The following is a 25,168-nucleotide window of genomic DNA, read 5'->3' as shown; positions in this document are numbered from 1 at the left end:
TGCCAGGTGGCAAGGTAGAATTGACTGTAATAAGAAAGAAATTACCATTTAGCTCCAATTATTGTCCATGCCTCAGAGTTGATTTTTAACCTGAGAGTGACAGCAGCCACCTGGGCCAGGGGCAGACAGGTAGTTTGCCTTTCCTGGAATCAGAGGCTCCCCTATTAGCCTTATCTTCAAGAAGCTGATAGGAATGCTTTGTTTTCCTTTTGTGTGCTGGAGAAGGAGAGGTCCCGGAAGGTCTGTCATGCAGATTGACAGTTTCCCTTTGTAAGACTGGCCAACTGAGGCCAAAGTTGAAAATGTCAGTAAAAACAAATAGTATTGCAAAAGGGCCTTATGCATTTCCTTCTCTATCCTTTCATTGCCCCATCAGCCAAGTGTTGCATGAGTGGCTTAAGAGAACACCACTAGGCTTGAAAAAGAGTGAACTGCAAAAACACATTTTCTCCATTTCACCTAGTTGGTATTTCCCCCCATGTGCCAATGACGCAAACAAAAGAAAATAAAAATAATAGACATTGGCTTATGTATTTTCAAGTTCCATTTCTTGTTTCTTCTTTTACTATTTTCAGAATCAAGGAAGATAATATAGAATTTTAACAGTTTTCTTATCTCATTTTCATGTGTTAGACATTGTTTCCTAGTGGTTGAGACCTGCTTCCTGCTCAGGAAAGAGAAAGCAGTGGTTGCCCATACAATTCAATAATAATGACTCTATCTTTGTCATTATTTAACGATTGTTTAGGTGTGCCCATAAATAATACATACATACACAAAACTCACCTTTCAGGGTTCTGGTGAAGATGATACAACACAGAATCTCAAAGGTACTGGGTACCCAGGGACATTGCAGTAATAGGTCCCTTCTCCCATTGCTGTCAGCTCAGAAATACAGAACAGAGGAACTGGGATTCAGGAAGGAGACTACAGGCTCTAGATAGAAGTAATCACTCACTTCCTTGGGCAACTCACTTCCCTGAGCCTCAACTTTCTTGTTGGTAAATAAGTGGAATCTTCCTACCCACCTCTAGACCTGTGTAAGAAAGGGATGGAGCTGGTTAATGCCAGTTCTGTCTGATTCCAGACTGGGTTCTTAACTAACAACAAGGAGTGGTGCCTGGCCAGGCACCTGGGTCATTGTCCCAAGATGATGTCAACATGTCTCCTTAGAGAAGGACTATCATTGAGGCCTAAGGAAGTGTTCAGGAGGAATCAAGCTTCACCAGGAGAGTTTCAGTGTCTTAACCCTTTGCATGCAATTTCCTCAAGTATAAACTGGGGATCATATAGTCCCAGGAGTTTTCAATTACAGCCTTTGAAGTCTTTTGAGATTGTTACACAGGATCAAGAAGAATAGGATGATTTCTAGCTCTCTATTGGAATTTCAGATTAATGTCTACAAAATTCACTAAAGTCCTTGTATTGAATAATTCTTTACCCAATTGATAGCAGTTAGGCTTCATTTTCAATGCCATTAACTCCGAGAGCAAACGACAGGCTTTAAGTCTGCCAAAATATTAAAAGTGTATTTCTGAGGAAATTTCAATGAGTCATTCGTTTATATAACAAATACTTGTTGAGCGTCTATTTTCTATTGGGTACTGTTGTAGGGGTTAGAGATAACAGCTGCAAGCAAGTAAAAGGCCCTTGCTTTCTCAGAGCTTTCATTCCAGGAAGGAGAGAAAGAGAGTAACCACACACAACAATAGATGACCATGCTGTTGTGAAGACACAAAAGCCAAATGAGTTGAGGGAGAGACTGGGGGTTAGATAAGGGTGTTTAGGGAAGCACTCTAAAGTGAGGTGATGTGGAGTTAAAATTCTGAAATACAAAATAATGAACCACCTATGTGACCATTAATGAACCACCTATGTGACCATTTGAGGATGGAACATTCCAGACAGAGAAGAAGGCAGATATAAATGTTCTAGGATGCGAAGGAGCTCAGAGTGTCTGAGAGAATTGAAGAGAAGATTTGTGTTTCGAGCAGAGCAAGCTACTTTGAGGTTAGAGAGGGAGCCAGGAGCCAGATTATGTTGGTTTTAGCCATAATAAGAACATATATACTGGGTGTGAACATAAACTGTCGGAGGTTGTAAGCCAGGAAGAGAGATCACTTGATTGTGGAAAAATGCTCATAAGATTAAGTGGAAAATTGACTCTCAAATCTAGAACTGTATATACAGTACCATTTCAATTATGCAAGCATATGTGTATGTATATGTGTGTATGTGTATATAGATACATACTTTATGTATATATGCATAAAGTACGTGTGTGCGTGTGTGCACGTGTGAATGTGTGTATTCAGTAAACAAACTGGAAGAAGATAAAGAAAAGTGTTTGCTGTAGTTTTTGTAGTGGTGGATTTATTTTCCTTCATTGCTTTCTTGTGTTTTGTAAGTTTTCCCTAAGTTCATATGACATCAGTAATCAAAATTAAATCATTTGCTTTTTAAAAACTTTGTTGCAGAGCAATCAATGGAGAGAATGTAAGAGTGACACTATTTTACCGTGTCTTACCTCAGATTTGAGCTTAATATCATGGTGCTTTGGAATGCTGGAGTGAATTTTGAAGGCTCTGGCTAGCAGAGAAGTTTATTTGGCTTTGGCTTTTGGTTTGTTCTTTTTTTTTTTTTTTTTTTTTGAGATGGAGTCTCGCTCTATCACCCGGGCTGGAGTGTAGTGGCATGATCTCAGCTCACTGTAACCTCTGCCTCCTGGGTTCAAGTGATTCTCCTGCCTCAGCCTCCCAAGTAACTGGGACTACAGGTGTGTGCCACCACACCCGGCTAAATTTTGTATTTTTCGGAGAGACGGGGTTTCACCATGTTGACTAAGCTGGTCTCGAACTCCTGTCCTCAGATGATCCACCTCCCTCGGCCTCCCAAAGTGTTGGTATTACAGGCGTGAGCCACTGCACCCGGCCTTATTTGGCTTTTTAAGGAGTCTGTCCTAAAGTGAACTTCTTACTGTCTCCAAATTATGCAAAAGAATCTAACATTTCTATTTCTTCTCATAGATTTGAATATAACCTGCCGCTTTGCGGGTGTATTCCACGTGGAGAAAAATGGTCGCTACAGCATCTCTCGGACGGAGGCTGCTGACCTCTGCAAGGCTTTCAATAGCACCTTGCCCACAATGGCCCAGATGGAGAAAGCTCTGAGCGTCGGATTTGAGACCTGCAGGTAACATACCAGCACCCGACCACTGGCGAAAGCTGGCGGCCTGGGACCAGGGAGCTGGGCTTAGAACTGGAAGGCTCCTCTCCCACAGCTGAATGGACTATTGCCTAAAGAGTCAACCCCACCTATTAATTTGGCCAAGTCAATTTGGAACCTGTATGACAACTGGAGTTTAAAGTCAGCTAAAGACACCTTTGTGAATCATAGAGTGGGAACCCAGAGGAAGCCATTAGAGCTCTCCTGGCTTTGAAGAAGCTGCAATATCATTGTCAGAACCACAAGGAAACATAAACCAAATAACAGTGTTTAAAATAAATATGTGGCTGGTAGAGTCTTGGCCCTGCAGACTTGGCTCAAAGCAGACTTTTCAAATTACTCTACCTTGCTCTCTCTTCAAAAAAAATTTTGTTGGTTTCTCTTCTATGTTTCTCTGGTTTGAAAAAGTAAATAAAAAGGCATGAAAGCTATTAAGCTATATTATATCAAGTTATATTATTATATATACCAGGTATTCTAGAGCTCCATAGAGCCTTCCTCAAACTATGGCTCCAAGCAAGATAATCACAACAAGCAAGGACTTTATTTTTTGAATTTCCAATGGTCTTGTGTTAAGCAGTGCACAAGAAGAGCAAGCCATGATGGCAATCACAGTGAATTGTTTTGGTTCGGTTTGTTTTCTTTAGAAGAGGACTGAGTAACCTCTACAACTGCTCTAAGCTTCTACCCTAGCCTGCAGGTGTGCTTTTGCAGTGTCTTTAGGTGATACGATTTCCCTTTCTCTGCAACACACACTCACATGCACACAGACTGCTTTTGAAAAGTCAAGCTGCAGAACTCTTTATGGAAACCATGAAATTTAAGTTAAGTGCTTCTGTCCTCCCACACTGATTATAGTCATGCACCCACATTATGAGTGATGGCTGAGACTCTTGCTGAAAGGGGAAAGGAAAATCTTTTGCCTAAAATTGCCCTGTCTGATATGGTAGCCACTAGCCACATGTGGTGACTTACACTTAAATTAATTAAAATACTAAAATTAAAACTTTAGTTCTTCACTAGCACTAATGACATTTTAAGGACTCGGTTAGCCACCAATGGCCAGTGGCTACTGTACTGGATGACCCAGGTTAGAGAACATTTCCATCGTTGTAGAAAATTCTATCGAGCAGCACCACTCTAAAATAAAGAGCAGATGTACATAGACATCTGTATGTGTTCAGAGCTAGGTCTGGGAGAATATGAAAGGAGCAGAGAGAGGGAGAAAGCTCTGGTGGCTACTGAACTTATACTGTAAGATGCAATAAGGAAAGGCCAGTTAGCAAATCCATTATTCTATTCCCAAGGCTAATTGTTTAATTATGGCCCTGACTAGGCCACTGGCCTAAGAAAGTGAATTTAGTAAGCTGAACTTCGATTGTGCTGAACTTCGATTGTGAAATACAAACAAGGCATACTTGCAAAATATAGAAATGCTCCCATATGCTGAGGACCAGGGGAGTTCTTACAACTGCCACTGGCCAATCATCAAGCACTTAGATGCTGGGAGCCCTACTGCCCACCTGGCCAAACCCTCACTTAATTCTCAAACTGCACTGTTGATCAATATTATCACCTCATTTTATGGATGAAGCAACTGAGGCTTAGAGAAGTTACACACACAGTCTGCCCAAACAGGAGTTGGGATTCTGGTTCTGCTTAGCCTGAGCCCAGGACAGGATTTTAATGACCAAGCCCTCCTCAGGGGCTTAAAAGGGGAGGAAAGTATGCTCTCTGGATTTGCTAAATATTCTTTCCTCCTTGTGAACAATCACTTACTCATGCCACATACACACATATAAACTTTAATATCCCCAATTTACAGTTAGCATGACACATAAAACCGGCAGGCAACATGAGGTGGCAAAAACTCAGTAATAGCTTACAAAGAGAATGCAATAGATTCTAGAATGTCGGTGTTATCCATACTTGATGACATGATGTGATGGGGGTGAGTTGGCAGGTAGGTTCACCAAGAAGTATTATTTAGAAAAAGAAAAACTGTGCCAAAGAAATCTATCATTTCACCCATAACTGGTATTAAGGATTGCAAAACTTATTTCCATAATTTCACTCCAGTAGCTATGAATCAGCTTTCTGCCATAGGACAGATGGCAGAGTCTCATGGGTTAGGATAAAACCTTAGCAGCTACTCTCTTTTGTCTACCCCACCCTGATTGGTAGCAACTCTTAGATATATGAAAACTTATTACCATTTAAATGTGCCTGTATCCCCTGCCAAGCTAAAGAGGCTTTGGGGAAACCAGTTTGTCTGTTTAGATGAGAAATTAGTCATGCGAGCTACAATTGCCACATAGATAGGAGTTCTGTGTGCTTGGGAACTGCAGACTCAGAGACATTTCCATGGGTCTTGCAGGGTGATGCACTCCATGCTGTTGCCCCTGGCAGGAAAGATGAAAAGCAACAATGTGCGTTTTAGCCAGAATTGAATTTTGAAAAACCTGCTGGATTTAGCTTCCTCCTCTCTGCCCTCCTTCTGCCACAGCTTCTCTTGCACATGGCATTTTCTCAGCCCACATCTCATTTTTTTGAGGCATTTTATATTCAGAAAAATTTGTGGTTTTAGCACAATTAAAAAGTAAGCAACTTTTTAGCCATCAGGATGCTGCTAGAAGAGGCTGGGCTGTGTATGTTGTATCTGAAAGGGCCTCCAGCTGTAACACACTCTCAGAGATACCTTGGCGGAGAGAGAGGGGCTATGCGTTTCTCTGGCTGTGCTGCTTCTGGAAAGTTCCTGAGCTACATGAGCCATTGCTATCTGCTTACTTAATTGCTATGACTCCTATTGTAATGATGGTTAATTTATTCCCACTGGCAATAGAATTATGCCTGCAATGCTCAGGAGGCCGTGTGCTGTGCTGTGTACTTGGCATATGAACAAGGCTTTGTGTTTAGGATAACGGAGTATGGAGTAAGGGGACTCGCAGGAAAAGTTGTGGCTGAGAAAGAAGCAGGGGAATGGGACATGAGACAGGTCTGAAATATGTGCACTGAAATGAAGAAGCACCCCTTCCTATCTATGGAAGCTGGCCATTTTGTGTATTTTCTGGAAAACATGAAAGTAATCCAGAGCCAGTATGAATCTCACATCAAAACTTCTCTCTTCTGTGACTCACGCTTCCTTCTGTTTGTTCAGATAGACTCAACACTGCTGAACACAAATTTTATTTGAAACTAATTATTCCTTTCATGATTTTTTTTAAAGCTCTTTATAGGTCTCTAAATAAAATCACTTTGTTTCTATTAGTCTTGTTGATCTCTTTCCCTCTCTATGCTGTTATTTTTGGATTTCACATAACTCAGTTGTTGAAACCTCCGATATCCCTAGAGGTGAATTGAGTGAAGAGTTGCACGGCATTAAATGTCATTCAGTGGGATATTATGAAATTCCCATCTTAACCTTTTAGGTCAATATCCTCTTGTTTTTCTCTTACAGGTACGGGTTCATAGAAGGGCACGTGGTGATTCCCCGGATTCAGCCCAACTCCATCTGTGCAGCAAACCACACAGGGGTGTACATCCTCACGTCCAACACCTCCCAGTATGACACATACTGCTTCAATGCTTCAGGTTGGTTCTCACGGGGGGTGTCTGTTGGCATGAGAGGCTTTGGGAGCCTGGTCTTTGGAGCTCAGCTCAAGTGGGGATTCTCATAGCTTCCATTTACATAACAAATGCTCACTCAATATCTGTACAGCAGAGTCAACACTCCTGTCTCCAGTGGAGCTTATATGCTAAACTGGGGAGGCAAACAATAAACAAATAAATATTAAATACCCTTCAGGGGTGTCCAGTCTTTTGACTTCCCTGGGCCACACTGGGAGAAGAATTGTCTTGGGCTCCACATAAATTACACTAAAACTAACAGTAGCTCATAAGCTAAAAAACAAACAAAAATCACACACAAAAAAATCTCATAATGTTTTAAGAAAGTTTACGGATTTGTGTTGGACCACATTCAAAGTCATCCTGGAACACCCGTGGCCTGTGAGCCGCTGGTTGGACAAGCTTGCCATGTATGAAGTCAGAAAGTGATACAAGTGTTGTAAAAAAGAGAGCAGAGTACAAGGCTAACTAGTGTCAGGGATGCTTTTATTTTCTGAGAAGGTGGTCAGGAAAAGTGCCCCCTGGCCTGTTGTGAGAATATCAGTGCTCAGAGGGGAGAATGCCAAGGAACAACGTCAGAGAGCTAAGCAAGGGCCCGCTAACAGGGGGTGATTCATTCTCAGTGTGATGGGAAGTCATTACAGGTTTTGAATAAGGGAGTGACATGAATCTAATGATAGCTTCGGGGTGTAAGTCAAATGTCTTAGCTGAGAGCTATTTATTATATGAGAGGGCTGGAAAAAATTCTTGGAGAGTATATGGTATGCCTTTGACCTTCTTAAATATCCCTTACCCAACAGTTAAGAGAACCAGAGGAGAAGAAACCTAAGTTAAGATGTAGATGCTAGGACACAGGCCAGCCTTTCTCTATGTCTTTGTGACTTTCTCCCAACCATTAACCTAGAAACTCAGGCTTATGAGCCTTATTCAAGTCCTAGCAAAATTAAATAGTTCTATGCATCATGAATTTTCAGAATTTTTTGAAAAGAATCAAAATTATAAATGTCAAATATCTGGATGCCACCTGTCAAAAGTCTTACCTCTTAAACTGGGTCTTCTGTTCCCATGGAAAGTTTGAAGTTGTGTGAAGGGAAAGATGAAGCCTTGAGGTAAACTTGGTACATCTTGTTGGAGCATCAGTTTTCCTCAAAGATGGGAAGGAGATGTTAAATTAGCTGGAAAGGGACTTAAGACATTAACAGCCTGAGACAAACACATATAAATATATATATAAAATCAAGATATCACAGATATATATATACCATATATATCACATATACCATATATATACCATATATATTTATGGTAGTAAAATATAAAAATCTGCATAGATTTTTAAGTTATAAAAAGAACATCAACTTAATTATGAGATCTTCTACCTACTAATAAAAAAACAAAAATTAAAATTAATTGTGAGATTACATCAGTGGCTTTAATCTACACCACCCACTCTTTGTTGTGTGAACAGTAGGTATCAGAGTGGAAATTCAGAGAAGAAATCTAGAGTTTAGGACAAAGTATCAGGGCTGGCTAGTTGAAATGGAGTGTGTGAAGCCAGTAGATTTTGACAAAAATTTACAGGTCATTAAACCTATGGAGAGACACACAAAACAGGAACAGAAAACTGTATAATGTTTACTCCTCCCTGTTATATGAGTGAAGAACACAAATGGAGTTTCATAAAGGGAAGGGAGTCCAATTAACGCTAAATAGTACACGACTCATACATACTAAGTTCCCATACCCATGTCTAGCATGTCACTCTAATGATATTATAATGAGAAAACCACATATAAAAAAGCAAGAAATAGACATAGAGCAACACGTGGTCTAGCTAGCTCCATCTCGGTGCAACAGGTCAGAGGGAGACATTGGGAAAAGTTTGTGCTTTAGACGAAGAGGTTGGCTCAGTGGGAAAGGGCTGGCCTGAAGTTGTACACTCCTGAGTCTCTGGGCACTGCTTATTGCATCTCCCATTGAGTCTTACTGAATGAATGTAGGCAATAAATTATGTAGTTGCATACCCACATTGTCTTACCTGTTTTGCAAGTTGGTTTCACTTGCCAAAAGGAACCTCAACTCAAATAGGTAGAAGCTCACACTGTTTTATTGCCTGGCATCGAAGCCATCTAGGCAGGCTGCTACTGAGACTTGTTTCTATCCTTAATTTTGTTCATGAGGTTGGGTCCATCCCTGGAGTTGGGAGCAAGAGCATTGATTAATTTTCTTCTCCTTGGAGGGTTAGTTCAGTTGAAAAGTTTGAGAAGTACAGGGGGTATGTTCCTTACTAAAATGGATGAATTAAATAATAAAGCTAGAAGTACTATTTTTCCTTTTGTCTATTTTCCAAATTGACTCAATATTGATAGCTACTTTTGTAAGTTTTTAAGTTTAAAGGGAATATTTATTGATCACCTCTATGTGCTCAGTACTGCACTAGGCACAGATGGGGTAAGAAGGAACTGGAGGCTACATTTCTTGTCTTAAAGGAGTTAACAATCTCGTTGAAGCAATGAGACAAAAAAAAAAAAATAAAGAAAGAAACTGGAGAAGAGGATAAATGTGTTTAAGGATACATAAATTCTAAATGTCTTGAATTAGAGTCAGATGATAGGGGTATTAAGTGAGCTAAAGATTTTGATAAACTGCTGTATACAAAGGATTTCATTGCAAGGATCCCTGAATCTAATTTAGCCTGAAAGCTGCTAGTAGGTGGTCCTGTCCCAGTGCTGTGATCCCCCCATAAAACAGCTATAGGGACAAAAGTCAGCTTGATCTTAGTAGATAACTTCCATAAGCTTAAAGTTTTAGCAATATTTTTAGAAAACATGGCCTGTGGCTAACAAATGAAAATAAGGCGGAACTTGAAAAGACCTTTGTGATTTTTTTTTTCCCCTCATTCTCAGTGGCTGAGGACCAATGTGAGCCTGGTGACTTCTGTGTGAACACAGAACTGACTTGAATTGATTCATTTAAGCTTGCTTTCAGTCAAGTGCCTCATTTTATTCTGAAGGTAGAATTAAAGGGAAGATTCTACATGTATTTGTTTATTCATTTCCTCCTTTATTCAACAACTATTTGAGAATATTTCTGAGATAACTAAAATGTATCCAGCATTGAAGAGGGTGCTTTTCTATCTGGAGATTAGTGGCCAGACTGAATAATTAATGTTTCTCTTGGTTATTTTGGTGTGTTGAAGCCAAGGTTTATGAGAATGCCCACCTCAGAGAATTTCTAACAAGTCCTCAGATTCAGGAATACCTCACCAGGTCTAGCTTTCCAAGCAGTACAGAGCTCATTAAATGGAAAGAAAGGCTATCTAATGAGGCCCTGGAATCCGACATGAGAGCATGAGTGTGTTAATTGCACATTTGGGTCACCATCCACTAAGTGTATTTGCCAGATTTGATGTTCTTTATAAAAGTTAAGGTGAATTGGAGCATGAAGGGGGTCCATGTGAACGAATGCGCGAATAATTTACAAAACTGTCTTAGGGTTTTTGACATCATGCTCCATTCTATTACAACTTGCTGCCTGGAAATTCCCAGTGTACTGTTACTTGCAGTTATATTTGAAGTTGGGGGAGGTTGCTGCATCCCTGGCATTAAGAAGCCATAATCCAAAGCCTGGTTCCAGGTATGCACAACATACAAATATCAGAAACATCTCATAGGTTGGGTCAGTTTCTGCTGATATTTCCATGAGAAACAAGATAGATACTCCACCAAATCTCCCAGGTTGGTTATATGCCCTTATTTTCAAGTGCAATAATTTTGGAAAATATTTTTGAAAACTGTAAAAAGCTAAATTAATATTAATTATTACTGTGCCCGATGACCTTGTGAATTTCTCACAAGCAGGGACAGAAGCATGCTCATCTTCTTTTCTCCTTTTATATGGTCTGGCATATAAGTGTTGAGTAGATGCTTAAAAGTAATAAATGAAGAGTTATAGATGTAACTTCCTTTAATTATTTCTTATGGCATTATCATTTAGGGATAATCTGAATGCTTGACCTGTACATATTTGGAGACCCATTTTGGGGGGTTAACATCTTAGGTGTGTTTACTGGAAGAATAGACCCTTGGGAAATTATATTGGTACTTTTTTCTTTTTTCATCCATTTAACACATTTTTATTGCATGTTTATCTGTCCCTATCACACATAAACGTTCTGGCCAAGACAGATAAAGTTATTACTCATCTGTGGAACTTATATATTTCTAGGGAGGGAGGCAGGTAGCAGGAAGCAGTGATTGAGAGATGTGCCATTAACAGCCATCAAGTAAGATGAACAAGATAAGTTTATATAGTGGTAAACATGAAGAAGAAATGAGAGCAAGATGCTGCGTGATGGTGACAGGTGTGGGGGAGTGATGAAGCAGTTTAGATTGGATGATAAGGAATGGCCTCGCCAAGGAGGTGATATTTCTTTTTTAAAAAATCTGAGAAATCTTTTAGAACAGGCTTTGCAAGAATGGCTTTTCCTAAAACTTTCTGTTTTTTCCAATCGAATGTATAAAACTGACAGTTAGTTTCACTATGAGGCCAAAGAAATGGGCAGGTTAAGGTTATCCTCTTTTATCTGTGGGAAAAGATGCTCGCATGTACTAGGAAGCAAACAAAACCTGTTTTGTTCAACTTGTGTTTCTATTCACTTTTATGCGCACGCAAAAATTATAGCAGGACACTTAAAATACTTGTGATAGCAGTCTGTCTGCCTGCCTCTCTTCCTCCCTCCCTCTCTCTATCCATCTATCTGTCTCCACCCATCCATCTCCTTCTTCCTCTTTGCCAGGAGCAATTCTGGGAGAAACTAACCTAACAAATAAATTTCCATTTTACATTTACGTATGCACACACACAGTACAAAAACTGTAATGCACAAATGGACTTAACCTTTCTACAGCAGCAAAACCAGTTTAAAGCTCTCTGAGGCTTTAGAGCTCAATTCAAGGTCTAGTCACAGAATAAAGCACTTTGGCATGAATGGAAGGTTGCTTCAGCTACTCTGCAGTCTGCTTTTAAGACACAAGGAATGAAATGCAGGGTGGAAGTTTCAGGGCCTGTTGTCAGGGGGCTTGAGACAGTGCTGCTCAGAGGGCTACCAGTAACATCTGTGGATGATCAGTCAGGTCCAAGATTCAGGCAGAAATATTTATTCCTAAAGAAAGGGATGAAAGAGCAGAGGATAAATGGAGAACAAGAGGAAAAAATCCAGAAATACCAATAATGAGATATGCCAAAACAGTAACCTTGAAAAATATTGTGGGCACCTAGGCCAAAGGTGGTCAACCTCAGAAGCAACATGCTGAGAAGCTGTCTATACAGAGTAAGCACTTCAAAAGATCAGCTAAATTAATAAATACATTACTACATTAATGAAAGACTAGAGATTCATTTGGTTTTTAATATTTCAACTGAGTAAATTCTTTGTTATGATTATGTTATTTTAACCTTCAGATTGTCAGGCTGTTCATGTTGATAAACATTTGATTGTGTGTCTGTCATGTTTTCTCATCATTTCTGTGGATTGCCCAGATTATAAATGATCTTCTCATGATAGTTCATACTTTACTTTTAAATTTTTTACAATGTTCCTGCATTACCTTTATAATCACAAACTTAAAAAATCCTCCCTAATGTGTTTGCATTAGAGAAGGAGCCATGTCTATCTCAGGCTTCCACAGTGCCTGATATAGAATGTACATTTATTAATGAATGAATTCATGGGGGTGGGGAAATTTCTGGAAATTTCATAAGTTCCAGAAATTTATGAAATCAAGTAAAAATGGAAAACGCATCACAGAAGACAGAGAAATTCCTAGCCAACTTACGGAGTTTTGGAAAAAGAAAATTATTTGGGACAAGTTATAATAAAACTCCATCCTAACTGACTAATAAAAATGAGAATAGATTTTTCTCATATTTTTAAAGTGTTCTCATCCTTTTTTTTTTTCCTACCCCATAGCTCCACCTAAAGAAGATTGTACATCAGTCACAGACCTGCCCAATGCCTTTGATGGACCAATTACCATAAGTATGTCTCTCTTCTAATCTTAATTGAATTTTCCTATTTTGGGGAAGGGGCTCAGGTGGGTTCTCTATGGTATATTTGAATAGAACATTAGGCCAGGTGTGGTGGCTTACTTCTGTAATCTCAGCACTTTGGGAGGCTGAGGTGGTTGGATCACTTGAGGTCAGAAGTTTGAGACCAGCCTGACCAATATGGCGAAACCTTATCTCTACTAAAAATACAAAAAATTAGCTGGGTGTAGTGACAGGCACCTGTAATCCCAGCTACTTGGGAGGCTGAGGCAGGAGAATGGCTTGAACCTAGGAGGCAGAGGTTGTAATGAGCTGAGATTACGCCACTGCACTCCAGCCTGGGCAACAGAGTGAGACTCCATTTCAGAAAAAAAAAAAAAAAAAAAATATTAGTCATTTCCCTAAGACTAAGGACAGTTGGCTTTAATTCAGTGTCCCTTCCCTTTTTTCTGCAATGACTTGAAACTGCTCTCTGGTTTACACTCATGCATCGTTCCTCAAACTTCAGTCATTCGAAACCCACTTTCACATGTTTTTGGTATCTCTATATATACAATGCTATCATTTACTTGATTTTTTTATTTAATTGACCCATTGTTTTCTACTTAAAATGCATTTATTTTTAAAAAGAAATTGCACATGGAAAACCAACACCACATCATCAATAGAAGGCAACCTTAATAACATATTAAAATGTAAGAAAAATTAAATAATGTTCTTAATTTGTAGCTGCTGAAAACTCTGGGTCTGAGTCATGTTCTCTCTTATAAAGGGGGATTAATAAGTGTTGGGCATAGGGGCATTTTGGCCCCAATTAGCAATTTCATGTTTGATATAACTGAAGTATTGAAAGATAATCATGAAGGATATAAACTTCCTGATATGAGTTTTGACATTATTTATACCACATCCATCTTAAATCATCCTGATATTTGATTATCCACAGATGTATATATTCATGCACTTTTTAAAAATAGACATGGGGGTCTCACTATGTTGTCCAGGCTGGTCTTGAACTCCTGGGCTCAAGCAATCCTCCCTCCTCAACCTCCCAAGTGCCAGAGTTACGGGCATGAGCCACCATGCCTGGCCTATTCCAGCATTTTAGAAATCAGAAAATCTGAACCAGAACTTTCAAATAGGCTAGTCTGCTAACCCTGATCTTACTGCCTCTGAGCCTCATTTAATGGGAAACAGTACAGTGTTGAGGAGGTCTGATTTCTGCTTCCTCACAGCTGGACACTGACTGTGTGCATGGGCATGATGTTGCAGTGGCAGATGGATGAGAATCTTTGTAGACCATACAAACCCAGCCCCACATTGTTGTGTAAGGAATTGTGCCTGACCTGTGCCTTGCAATAGGAAGGGGAGGCTTCACACCATGATGGCTATGACATGAGATGTGCTGTCTTGGTCAGGCCTGGTTTGAAATCCCAGTTCCTCACCATGTGTGAGATTTTAGAGGAGTGACATAGTTTTTCTGATCCTCAGTTTTCTCATACGTATAATGGAACAACCTATGAGAATTTTCAGGAAATTTGTAAAAGATACTATGTCTAACGTATGCCCAGCCCATAGTAGATGTTTAATAAATGCCCTGTTTCTTTGATGCCCACAGTTCTCTTTTGAAGTCCAGACCTGTAAGAGTTTGGTCAACAATATTTCCTTGTCAAATCCTCACCAGCAGAGATTACCAGGGTGATTGACACGTTGATTTTTTTTTCATTTATGTATTATTAATAGTTCCACTTGAGGCTTGGCACAGTGGCTCACTCCTGTAATCCCAGGCCGAGGCAGGCAGATTACCTGAGGTCAAGAGATCAAGACCAGCCTGGCCAACATGGTGAAACCCCATGTCAACTAAAAATACAAAAATTAGCTGGGTGTGGTGGCGTGCACTTGTAGTCCCAGCTACTTGGGAGGCTGAGGCAGGAGAGCTGCTTGAACCCAGGAGGCAGAGGTTGCAGCACGCCGAGATTGTACCACTGTACCCCAGCCTGAGCAACAGACCATCTCAAAAAAAAAAAGTTCCATTTGAGCAAGCTAAATAGGTGGCCAAAAAGAACCTTTAGTCCCATCAATGCAATACAGCAGAAAATAATTTCATCTCACTTGCGTAGTGAGTGGCCCAGACTTGAGAGCAGCAAATACTTTTAGGGAGGAATAATGAATGAATCCATTCAGGCTTTTTCTTCTCCAGTTCATTCTAGTCATTTGCTTGTTGAAACCACAGATGTTGATCTTCGTGTATATCTGTGCTTATTAATTTCCAGGTTGAATTTCACAGAGAACTGCAAAGGGCTCTGTCTGTATTTAGACCTGCTGATTTCCTAGCCAGAAGTGGGTGTTTGCAGAAGCAGACAAAATTTGCCCCTTAAAAAAGAAAATCTAAATCTTCATCAATTTTCAGATGTATCTTCCCTGCTGAGGCTATTAGTCTGCTACTTCAAATCCTTTTTGGAGGAATATATGGAATTAATAGCAACACATTTTATATGTACTTCAGAAGGGAGAGTAGGGAACCAAGTGGGAGGATGATTATTTATTGAGCACCCACTGTATTTTGAATACTGTGCTGAGCACTTTACTTACAATGTATCACTTAATCCCCATTTTACAAATGAGGAAACTGAAGCTCAGAGTTGCCTTGTCCAGAGCTCTATGAAGCTGGGATTCAAACATGGGGATGGGACTCCCCAGTACTTCCTTGTTTCCTGCCTCATCCCCAGGGTGTGTGGGGGGATGGGAGGCTGCACTTTCTAAGTGCATCTGCCACTCTGTCCCATCACTGGATAGATAGGTGTTTTTCATTTTCATAAAGCAGAGGAAAATAGCTTTGAAGTCACTATGTTAAATGCTAATCCACAAACTCAAAATATGAGCTGTGAAGTTCTGTAAGAACCTTTTCTCTCTCCCAGCTATTGTTAACCCCGATGGCACTCGCTATATCAAGAAAGGAGAATACAGAACGAATCCTGAAGACATCTACCCCAGCAACCCTACTGACGAGGACGTGAGCAGCGGATCCTCCAGTGAAAGGAGCAGCACTTCGGGAGGTTACATCTTTCACACCTTTTCTACTGCACACCCCATCCCAGATGAAGACGGTCCCTGGATCACCGACAGCACAGACAGAATCCCTGCTACCAGTAAGGAAAATAAATCACTGTGCTTCCCAATAGCAATTCCTTGGCAAAATGTCTCTGACCTTCCTGAGCATTGCACACTCACATGCTGATTTCCTCATCTCTAGACAGCTGGAAGCTGGTGATGCCATCTGGGGAGGTGGGCTCTTGTGGTTGTCAGTGAACTGTATGCACTGACTACTACTGCCTACCTTTTTTTCCTCATCTATAACTGTTTTTCCTACCTTGGCATAAGAAGTGCCATATAGGAAGTTTTATTTTGGGGAGAGCCCTCCTTATTCTCTTATCCCCAGAGATACAGTGACAATTCAAGCCTGGTATGAAAACCATTTTCATTTTTTCATGTTTCCTTCTTGTTCTTATCCACCTATGGATAAGATTGTTTTCATAAAGTCGGGATCATACAGTTTGCGTACCACTCCACTATCACCTTTTTAAAAACCCGTTTATGCCTGAGGTTGCAATTTTTTTAATTTTTGCAATCAGAACTTGGTGATGACCTTGAGCAGTAGGATATAAATAACTCCCACATGCTTAGCGTTCCAATAATGGAACTGTAGGCATACATGGGTCAACTGTGGCTTTTTATGTTTTAACTTGATTTACACTTAAACTATTGATAGTGTGATATTCAGTGATTTTCATCAACCATGATTTACTCAACAATTCCTTCATTTTTGGTCCAAGGAAGCATATCTGGATGAGTTTTCTGGTGAAATCAAATCAGCTTAAGAGCTCTATATTCCAGCCTGTTGGGGAATGTTCTCAATACTTACTTGGTGTGTGGGGGTAATTCGTTACTCAGAGCTGCAAGAGTGGAAGTATGTAAACATTGCGTTCGATTTCTTTGGAGTGTGCCCCTTGCGCTTCAGCTCCACTGGCAAGTGTTTACATATCTCTTGTCTCCTCTGTTTCCCTCTTTGCTTTTCTTCTACAGTTTGTTTTGAAATGGGCTCCCAGATGGGCCATGTTCCTCCAGTGGAGGATTAATCAAACTCAAATAGGACATCTGCATCTGGAGCAGTTTTCCTAGTATGGTGTGGATTTTCTCTTTTCCTGGCTATAGCTCCTGAGGGGTGAAACTTGGGCCCCAAAGAGTGTGGCAGAAATGCGCTAGCTTGTGAATACTCAAGACAGGGCCCTTCTCTATTCCTCGCCACCCAGAAACCAGGGAAACCCCCACAGCACTGTGATTTCATTTATAAGGTCACTTGTGCAATAGTGTTTTAAATTTCTGTCAGTCTCTGGCTGAGGGCATGATATAAATAGGCTTGGGGTTCCCATCACTCCCTGCACATTCTTTGAAGCCTTTTAAAAAGCAGCTTTTTCAAACTGTCCATGCTTTCTTGGGTGATTGGCCCTCTTAAGTTTGCATCAGCTTATTGTTGGTAGTCCCGTGGGCAGCCCTTCTTGAGAGAGGCTTCTGCAAACCAAGCAGGTAGTGCTGCTAGCCACTCACTGCTTCTTGAGTTCCTGTCTTTTTAAAGTAACCATGTCAAAGGTGCTTATCATTATGGCATGCAATTTTGTCAGATGCTGGCAAACACAATAATTAGTGGTCTCAGCAGGAAGCAGAATAGGTCTACCCTAAAGTACCGCTTCCCACCAAAGAAGAAAATCCTGATAAAACATAAGTTGTGGGGACCATACATAGCTAACATTCAAGCCACTAATAGCCTATACAAAATAGTATTTCATGTGTGTTTTAAAAAGGCAATTAGCACATTTTATTAACCCTCATAGAATATCTCTTAAGAACTGTGTCTTCCCTTCCTAAGTTAGTCAGCAAATGTATTTTGAGAACCTACTATGTACCAGGCCTATTAGAATGATTGCGATCCAAGGATAAACATGGGTAGGAAGTAACATTGAAGAGAAGCAAAGATTACTGAGATATTTATTCATTGAATCAATATTTGAGGTCTTCTGTATGCCAGACATGGCTCTAGGATGCTAGGAATTCAGAGTTGGACTTACCTTCATGGAGACCATATACTATTAGTTTAGAAATCAGGGAAAAGGAGTGTTTATAAGACTTAACTAAAACATAGTTCAGGATTTGGGCTGAGAAATGAATTGTGCCTTTCTCCTCCCAGATAAATTAGTTAAGTTTCCTTCAGCAGCTAAAAAAGAAAGAGACTAATGAGTCTACCAGATGAGTCCAAGTTTAACCTGAGAGTCACTGAAGTACTGTAGGACCCAATGGGCCAGTAGCAGCTCCAAGTGGATCGCTTCATGCAAAGAAAGGTACCAAAGCAAACAACCTGGTGGAAACTTGAACGTAGCATAATGGCATGACAGGAAAACTCAACACCGATAGGCTTTTGAATAGAATTGTATCTCTAAAGTCCAGTGAGGAGATTTGCAAAACCTTATCACTGTTGGACTGAGAGCTGGGACAGAGTGAGAGGGAGTGATTGCACAACCTCCCTCATGCATTGCAGGAGGGCAGGGGTCAAGAGGAGTGCTGGCTAAGAGCATAGAAGAAGACTGTCTTTGGCTCGGCTGGCTCATTCCTTCCTGAAGGGCCTGTAGTGGGTGGCAATAGGGACAGCTAGTCAGAATAACCATCTGGGTAGCTTTAGGCTTCCAGCAGGCTGTTTACCTTGAGTGTCATCAGCCTCTTCCTATTGGTGACCTGGAGCTCTCTGGGATCAAGAAACCTAAACTAATTCAGGAAACTGACTCTTGCCTTGGAACACTGTATTTCCTTGTCTTCTGGGTGTCAAAGGAATACTTTCTTTTTTTTTTTTTCAGATCTGGTATGGCCTATTTAGGTGGGGAAAATTAGAAATTCTGCTGGCTAGGCAGTAGCTTTTTCTGTTTTTCCCCCTCATACCACTCCTTTCAGGAAAACAAAAATAACACCTATTTCTATCTTGTTCTTGTAGGTTTGTTTCCTCTGGTACTGTTTTTTCCTGGTGTACTATTGGGTGAGGGTGGTGGGAACTATGCATCTTTAATAAAGTTTCTGAGGTGAGAATGTGGTGTCTGTGGATTTTCCAGGGGATGCTCAGGTTTGTCGGGAAGCTTCATGGGTAAAATTGGCTCCTATTTCTCTACTCTCTGTTCTAAACTAATGTGTCCTTTACAGCAGGGGTGTCCAGTCTTTTGGCTTCTCTGGGCCACATTGGAAGAAGCACAATTGTCCTGGGCCAAACATAAAATGCACTAACACTAACCATAGCTGATGGGATAACACACACACAAAAAATCTCATAATGTTTTAAGAAAGTTTATGAATTTTTGTTGGGCCACATTCAAAGCCATCCTGGATCGCATGTGGCCCGCAGGGTGTGGGTTGGACAAGCCTGATTTAGAGGACAGAACGTACTGTGCCAGTGGGGCACAAATGCCTGTTGGCATTTGATATAGGTAGAGTCAAAGTTTTTAACATAGGGTTCATGGACTTTCAGTAGGTTCAATGATAGACCATAAGGCATTCTAGAACCATCTGAAATAATATGCAAAATTTTGAGTGTGTGTATACGTAGCATCTCTTTTTTGAGGAAGGAGGTCATAACATAGATTTTCAAAGGGATATATAATTTAAAGTGGTCTTTTAAAATCTCAACTGGCTTAAATTAGATATTTATCCTGATGGTTTTTGCCATTCCACTTCAACAAGGAAATATGCTGGACTCAAGTCAAACTTGAGAGTCAAATGAGAGATTTTAAATTGCAAAATGTTACTGATGATATTCTCTCTAATCTGAGAAAAATGTGGAATTTCTCTAACTTTGGCTACTCTGGTTTTTGGTAGAAACACATATTGAATTAGAATAAAAAGTAACAGAAATGGTAGATGGATACCTGAGGAAGCTTTATCTGATTTCTATACTTTGAACACATTTTCTTTGCAAAGTTCCTGCTCAAGTATGAAGTTTGACCTGAGGCTGATGCATGTGGGTGGAGCTTTGAAATGCCAGTTGTCATCACAAGCTACTTGGGTACAATGTTAGACAGATGTGAAAAATACATACTAGCAACTCAAAGATAATCCAAAGATAAATGAATGAAAGCAATCGTTCGAAATTCTGCTTCGAAAACCTCCAGTTCATGGCTCAGTCGCCCAATCAAGAAAATAGAAAATTTCTTTCCTTCACAGGTTATTAAGTTGCTGCTTGATTTTGCTTTGATCATGAATTCAGGAGGTTCAGTTTGAAGAATGAGTAGCATGAAATTTATACCCATGTGGAATTTGCATTTCTGATGTTGTCCTAAGATAGTGGGAGATGTTAGGAGTCTGGAAAGATAAAACAAGGCCTAGATTTTTCTTTTCTAATTATCATTCAATAATAGATACAGACATCATATATAGACAGAACTGAAAGTGAAGATTTATAGAGGGAATATCACTAAGTGATATTTTCATAATTGATCCAGTTACTTCAACTGTGCACTCAAACAGCCACGCAACAGCACAGAAGCAAAATAACTGGATTTGGTCCTGGTTTGGTAATTCATAGCCTAAGACTCAGGATCTCACAACAACAGCAATGACAGGTAAACTGCTTCATCTTTTGCTTATCGGCACTCCTGAATGTCAGATCTTTTAGTGTTAGGGGAGAGGACATCCATCATCACGTCAAATCTCCTTCACCATTCTTAGTGAGAATAGGGTATTGTACCACTTGGTATATCAGAAAGGCCTGTGGATCTGGGAATATGACTGATATTCTTAAATGTCCTGTATGTTTTCCTTTTGGCAATGTGTATGTAGAATCAGAATGAATTTTCCATAAGAGGAAGGAAAAACTATGAATGAATACTTCTGAATGAATGAATGAAATTATGAAAAACTACAAATGAATGAATTGACTGTGTGATTCAATGAGAAAATGTCCTTTAGAAAGAAGTCTGCTGGAAAGTGCAGGCTTCTCCTTTCTGCTGTTCTGATTCTCACAGCCAATAATAAGAGAAGGAAATGCAGATTTCTCTCATCAAAGTGTAGGCCCTGAACCCTTCTTTGAACACTTAAAATCTCAGCTGTAAAATGTAGGAAATGACCTATTGCTCCATATCAGAATCTAGGCCTCTAACTAGCTCCCTGGGTGTGTGCCTCTTAGCTCTATATACCTGCAAAGTGTATTGATAAAGGAGCTTTGGGGAAGAACGATTCAAAGCCTGTAAAAATGGGAGATTGCAAGGACACCTTCATTTATTAACTTTCATTGATGGAGGTAATGGCCATACTCCAAAATAACTAGGCATTCTTTCTGCAGAGGGGAGTAATAAACATGGAAAAATGATTCTTTGCATTTGTTTGCCTTATATGACATTGGACAAATTATATTCTTTACTTCTATAAATAATCATGAGGAAAATAGTGCTCATGTTATGTTATTATTGCCATATCACAATGTCTAAGATCATGCAGGGGTGGGGAGGAGGGATAGAGAAATTGCAGAATAAAGAAAATGCTATTTTTAAATGTTGACAATGTTTATCTTCATAGGACAAAGAATGTGAAGGAAAAGGTCTTTTTGGCAGTATTTCATCTTAGGTCATTTTTGGGCTTTCTTGATAGCTGAAAAAAAAAATCTAACTCACCTTACTTTTGTGTTTGGGGATGATGGTTTCAGCCTCTCTGCTTGAACTTGTTCTCAGTTTTTTGTCTACTGTTAGCTCATATTCTTCTGATACACATTTTTGTGCATTATTGGTTGCAGAAATGGCGGTCTTTGGAGATTTTTAAATCAAGACTCTTGCTTCTGGTTTTATTAGCAAGATCATTGGGGTCACTTCATCTCTGTCTGTCTTTCCTGATTGATTATCCTATTTTCAAAGAATGAGACTCAAAATGTCCTCTTCTGCTTTGCAAAATATAGTTTGACATAAGAAATTACCTTGGGCAAGGTTGTGAGAGGATTTGGAATCTAAATGGAGAAAAGTGGAGAGGCACATTTTTCAATCTTCTACTTCTATGTCATTTTCCCTGTGTGTTGGATTGTTAAGATTATGTATCTATTGCTGGCAGAAATATCATATTCTAAATTCTTGGAGAATGGTATTGGTTGCCCAAGATTGTATAGAAGATTAAGGAGCTAGGACTCTGAAGAGCTGGGTTTTAGAATCATAAACTCTCAGATTTGGAAAGGATGTTAAGTGGTCTGGTTCAATCAACACTTCTAATAATTTAATCTCTTACACAACTTTCCTGCCAAGTGATCTTCCTGACTATGGGAAACATAATACTTTATGAAGAAGTTCATTGTTGGATAGTTCAGATTATTGCTTTTTTCAATCCAACATTTGGAAGAATATTCATCTCCCTGAAATTTTCACCACAGATCCTAATTTGGCCTCCTGGATCCAGAGACAAAAAATTTAATCCCTCTTTTACATTATATAGACTTTCAAAATTTGAAGATGGCTCTCATGTGTTCCTGGAGCCCTCACTCTTGCTAATTAGGCTTCTGACTTCAGATAGGTCAGAAGCTCTGTCCAGCACAATTTTTAAATCTTTAAGATAAGGAGCATGAACCAGATGACATTTAAGATCCTTCCCTCTCTGACATTCTATAAACTTCAGTTTGAGCCTCTGAAAAAAAATGGAACTTTTTTGCTTTTTCCCATTCTTTTCACTATCTATATCAAATATAGATGATTCTCTTGAATAGTAAAACAGTACAAGCATATTCAATGCTATTTCTTAGGAACTGTTAATTAATCTTTCAACAATCAATTCAATCATGATTACAACAGCTTTGATGAGCACTAGTGCTACAGCAACTGAGACAGCAACCAAGAGGCAAGAAACCCAGGATTGGTTTTCATGGTTGTTTCTACCATCAGAGTCCAAGAATCATCTTCACACAACAACACAAATGGCTGGTAATGAGTTATTATTGTCTCATAGCATATGTTTTCTTGACAGCGTTGAATAATTTTGATTGACCTCTGGGATGTTATTAAAGCCTAAAGTTCCTTCTATTCTCACAAATGTTCATTATGACTTTAGAAGGATCATGAACTCTGGTATCTGTTTGTTTGCTTGTATGGCACCAATAAGCAGATTTCTTCTTTCTAATATATGGATTAGTATAGCCCAGGAGAAGGTTAATATAGAGACTATAAAACGGGAATAAGCTTTTTTTAATGATGTAGCAAAATTGTGACTCTGAAAGATTATTCATGTATATTCTAAAATTACCACAGTCATAAAAAGTCTTGGACTTTCATGAGGAAATAGCATAGCTAGATCTGAAAAAATATAGAAAATCTTCATCAATGGAACTATTCTTGGGGTAGACACTAATCATACGAAAAGGCAAATGCTCATTCCCTAAGATAGCCTGAATCTCATTTAAAATGTAGAAAACCCCGTTTTAGTAAAAAGACATTGTCTACAGTAACCACTGAGAAGAAGATGAAGTTTTTCATCTCCTTTTTTTATTCAAAAAGAAAAAGAATTTCTCAATATCTCAACCACAGTTCACTTTAGTTAACCCCTTTGATTGCCTAATAATGCCAAAAATGATTTCTCTGTTAATTGGCTCCACATTTTTGCTCTATGCTGAAGTAGTGTTGGGAACTGCAGTGTAGCTTCCATCTCTGAAGACAAAAAATGAATTAGCAAATTGTGAACACAATGAAATGACTGACACAGGTGTAGATTCCAAATTTTTCTGAAGGAGTCTTGACCAAAATAAATAAATAAATAAATAAAGGCACGTATGAAACCTTTCCATTCTGTTCTTGACGGCTTGGCTTTAATGGCATATGCTTAATGAGTTAATAATAAACACATCTGAAAGCGTGGGGGAGTTTTCATTGGCCTTTGAAGACCTATTTTAGCTTTCTTAAGGAGAATATTCAGTTTTAAAGATCACAGTCACTTGTTTTGAGATTTATGTATTAGCTTCGGAGACCAGAACATAAGAATTTGGGGTATGCAAGTCAACTCCCTCACTTTCTTTTAAAAATTCGGGAAATCCATTATACCTTCTGTGCCTGATTTTCTTCCTTTGCAAGTGGGTTGCCTGGCATCCAGCTCAGCCACTAATGCAAGTCACCACAACAGGTACGTCTTCAAATACCATCTCAGCAGGCTGGGAGCCAAATGAAGAAAATGAAGATGAAAGAGACAGACACCTCAGTTTTTCTGGATCAGGCATTGATGATGATGAAGATTTTATCTCCAGCACCAGTAAGAATAATCAATTACAGTACAGCCATTTATGCAAGGCTTATTGATTAATCTGAGTGATACCTAATTGTATCTCTCTTGAGAAGTAGTTAATGTGAAAAATAGGTGAACCTGTGATCATACCTTAGTTATATCTTGATGAGATTATGGAAGAAGAAATAGAATGTTTTGAGAAGTGGGGAAAATATCTCATAAAATTTCTAATGTCTCAGGTTCTTCCTGTTTTATTTATCAATGAAGTCTACTGCTACAGATTGTCTTTGAATGATCAGGCTTTGTCAGAGGATGACATTAAAACAGTCCAAAAAATATTCATTGTGTACTTACTGTGCTAGGTGCTGGAAACACAAAGATGAAAAAAGCCAGAGCCTTTGCCTTTCAGAATCTCATGGTCTGTTGGAGCAATAGACTTGAAGAATGTGATTAGGAGGGTATTAATTAAAATTTGTAGGCCAGGCGCGGTGGCTCACGCCTGTAATACCAAAACTCTGGGAGGCCGAGGCGGGCAGATCATGAGGTCAGGAAATCGAGACCATCCTGCCTAACACAGTGAAACCCCGTCTCTACTAAGAAATACAAAAAATTAGCCCGGCGTGGTGGCAGGCGCCTGTAGTCCCAGCTACTTGGGAGGCTGAGGCAGGAGAATGGCGTGAATCAGGAAGGAGATAGCGCCACTGCATTCCAGCACTCTAGCCTGGGCAACAGAGCGAGACTCCATCTCAAAAAAAAAAAAAAAAAAAAAAAGTTGTAGAAGATCCTAAATTGAAGGCCCTTAAGGCTTAAATGATGGGAGCTGGAACTCAAGAATTATCTTAATCAAAACCCGACTAAGGTCAAAGGAACAAATCCAGAGTTTTAACAAATGAGCTGGACACCAAAGACCTTGAAGGGAAGGGCAAATGTCAGGTTAGCTTTAACAAGACATTACCACTTATTAAAAGCAAATAATGAAACCACTATTGGTACATAA

The 25,168-nt window shown here is 39.6% G+C and overlaps 1 protein-coding gene and 1 long non-coding RNA gene across 12 annotated transcripts in view; one reads left to right on the top strand and one right to left on the bottom strand.

The window, feature by feature from the left end:
• Nucleotides 1-25,168, top strand: part of LOC105471557 (CD44 molecule (IN blood group)) — an 89,800-nt gene that overhangs the window by 33,790 nt on the left and 30,842 nt on the right. For 6 of the 11 annotated variants that reach the window (XM_024789613.2, XM_011724085.3, XM_011724088.3 and 3 more), the window contains exons 2-7: nt 3,027-3,192; nt 6,683-6,816; nt 12,824-12,892; nt 15,819-16,049; nt 22,755-22,883; nt 24,073-24,198. In XM_024789613.2, the coding sequence (XP_024645381.1) occupies nt 3,027-3,192; nt 6,683-6,816; nt 12,824-12,892; nt 15,819-16,049; nt 22,755-22,883; nt 24,073-24,198 (855 nt within the window). The remainder of the gene's footprint in view (nt 1-3,026; nt 3,193-6,682; nt 6,817-12,823; nt 12,893-15,818; nt 16,050-22,754; nt 22,884-24,072; nt 24,199-25,168) is intronic. The other 5 variants (XM_011724093.3, XM_011724092.3, XM_011724091.3 and 2 more) reach the window with 1 other exon arrangement.
• Nucleotides 5,029-24,128, bottom strand: LOC139357476 (uncharacterized). The gene is made up of 4 exons (XR_011610688.1): nt 23,994-24,128; nt 8,891-9,045; nt 7,893-7,997; nt 5,029-5,627 (listed from the first exon to the last, which is right to left on the bottom strand). It is a non-coding gene; the product is annotated as an uncharacterized lncRNA (long non-coding RNA).

Source organism: Macaca nemestrina, chromosome 12 (assembly GCF_043159975.1).
Source record: "Macaca nemestrina isolate mMacNem1 chromosome 12, mMacNem.hap1, whole genome shotgun sequence".
Classification (NCBI taxonomy): Eukaryota; Metazoa; Chordata; class Mammalia; order Primates; family Cercopithecidae; genus Macaca; species Macaca nemestrina.
Note: the sequence above shows the minus strand (reverse complement) of the source record. Positions and strands in the feature narration are given on the sequence as shown.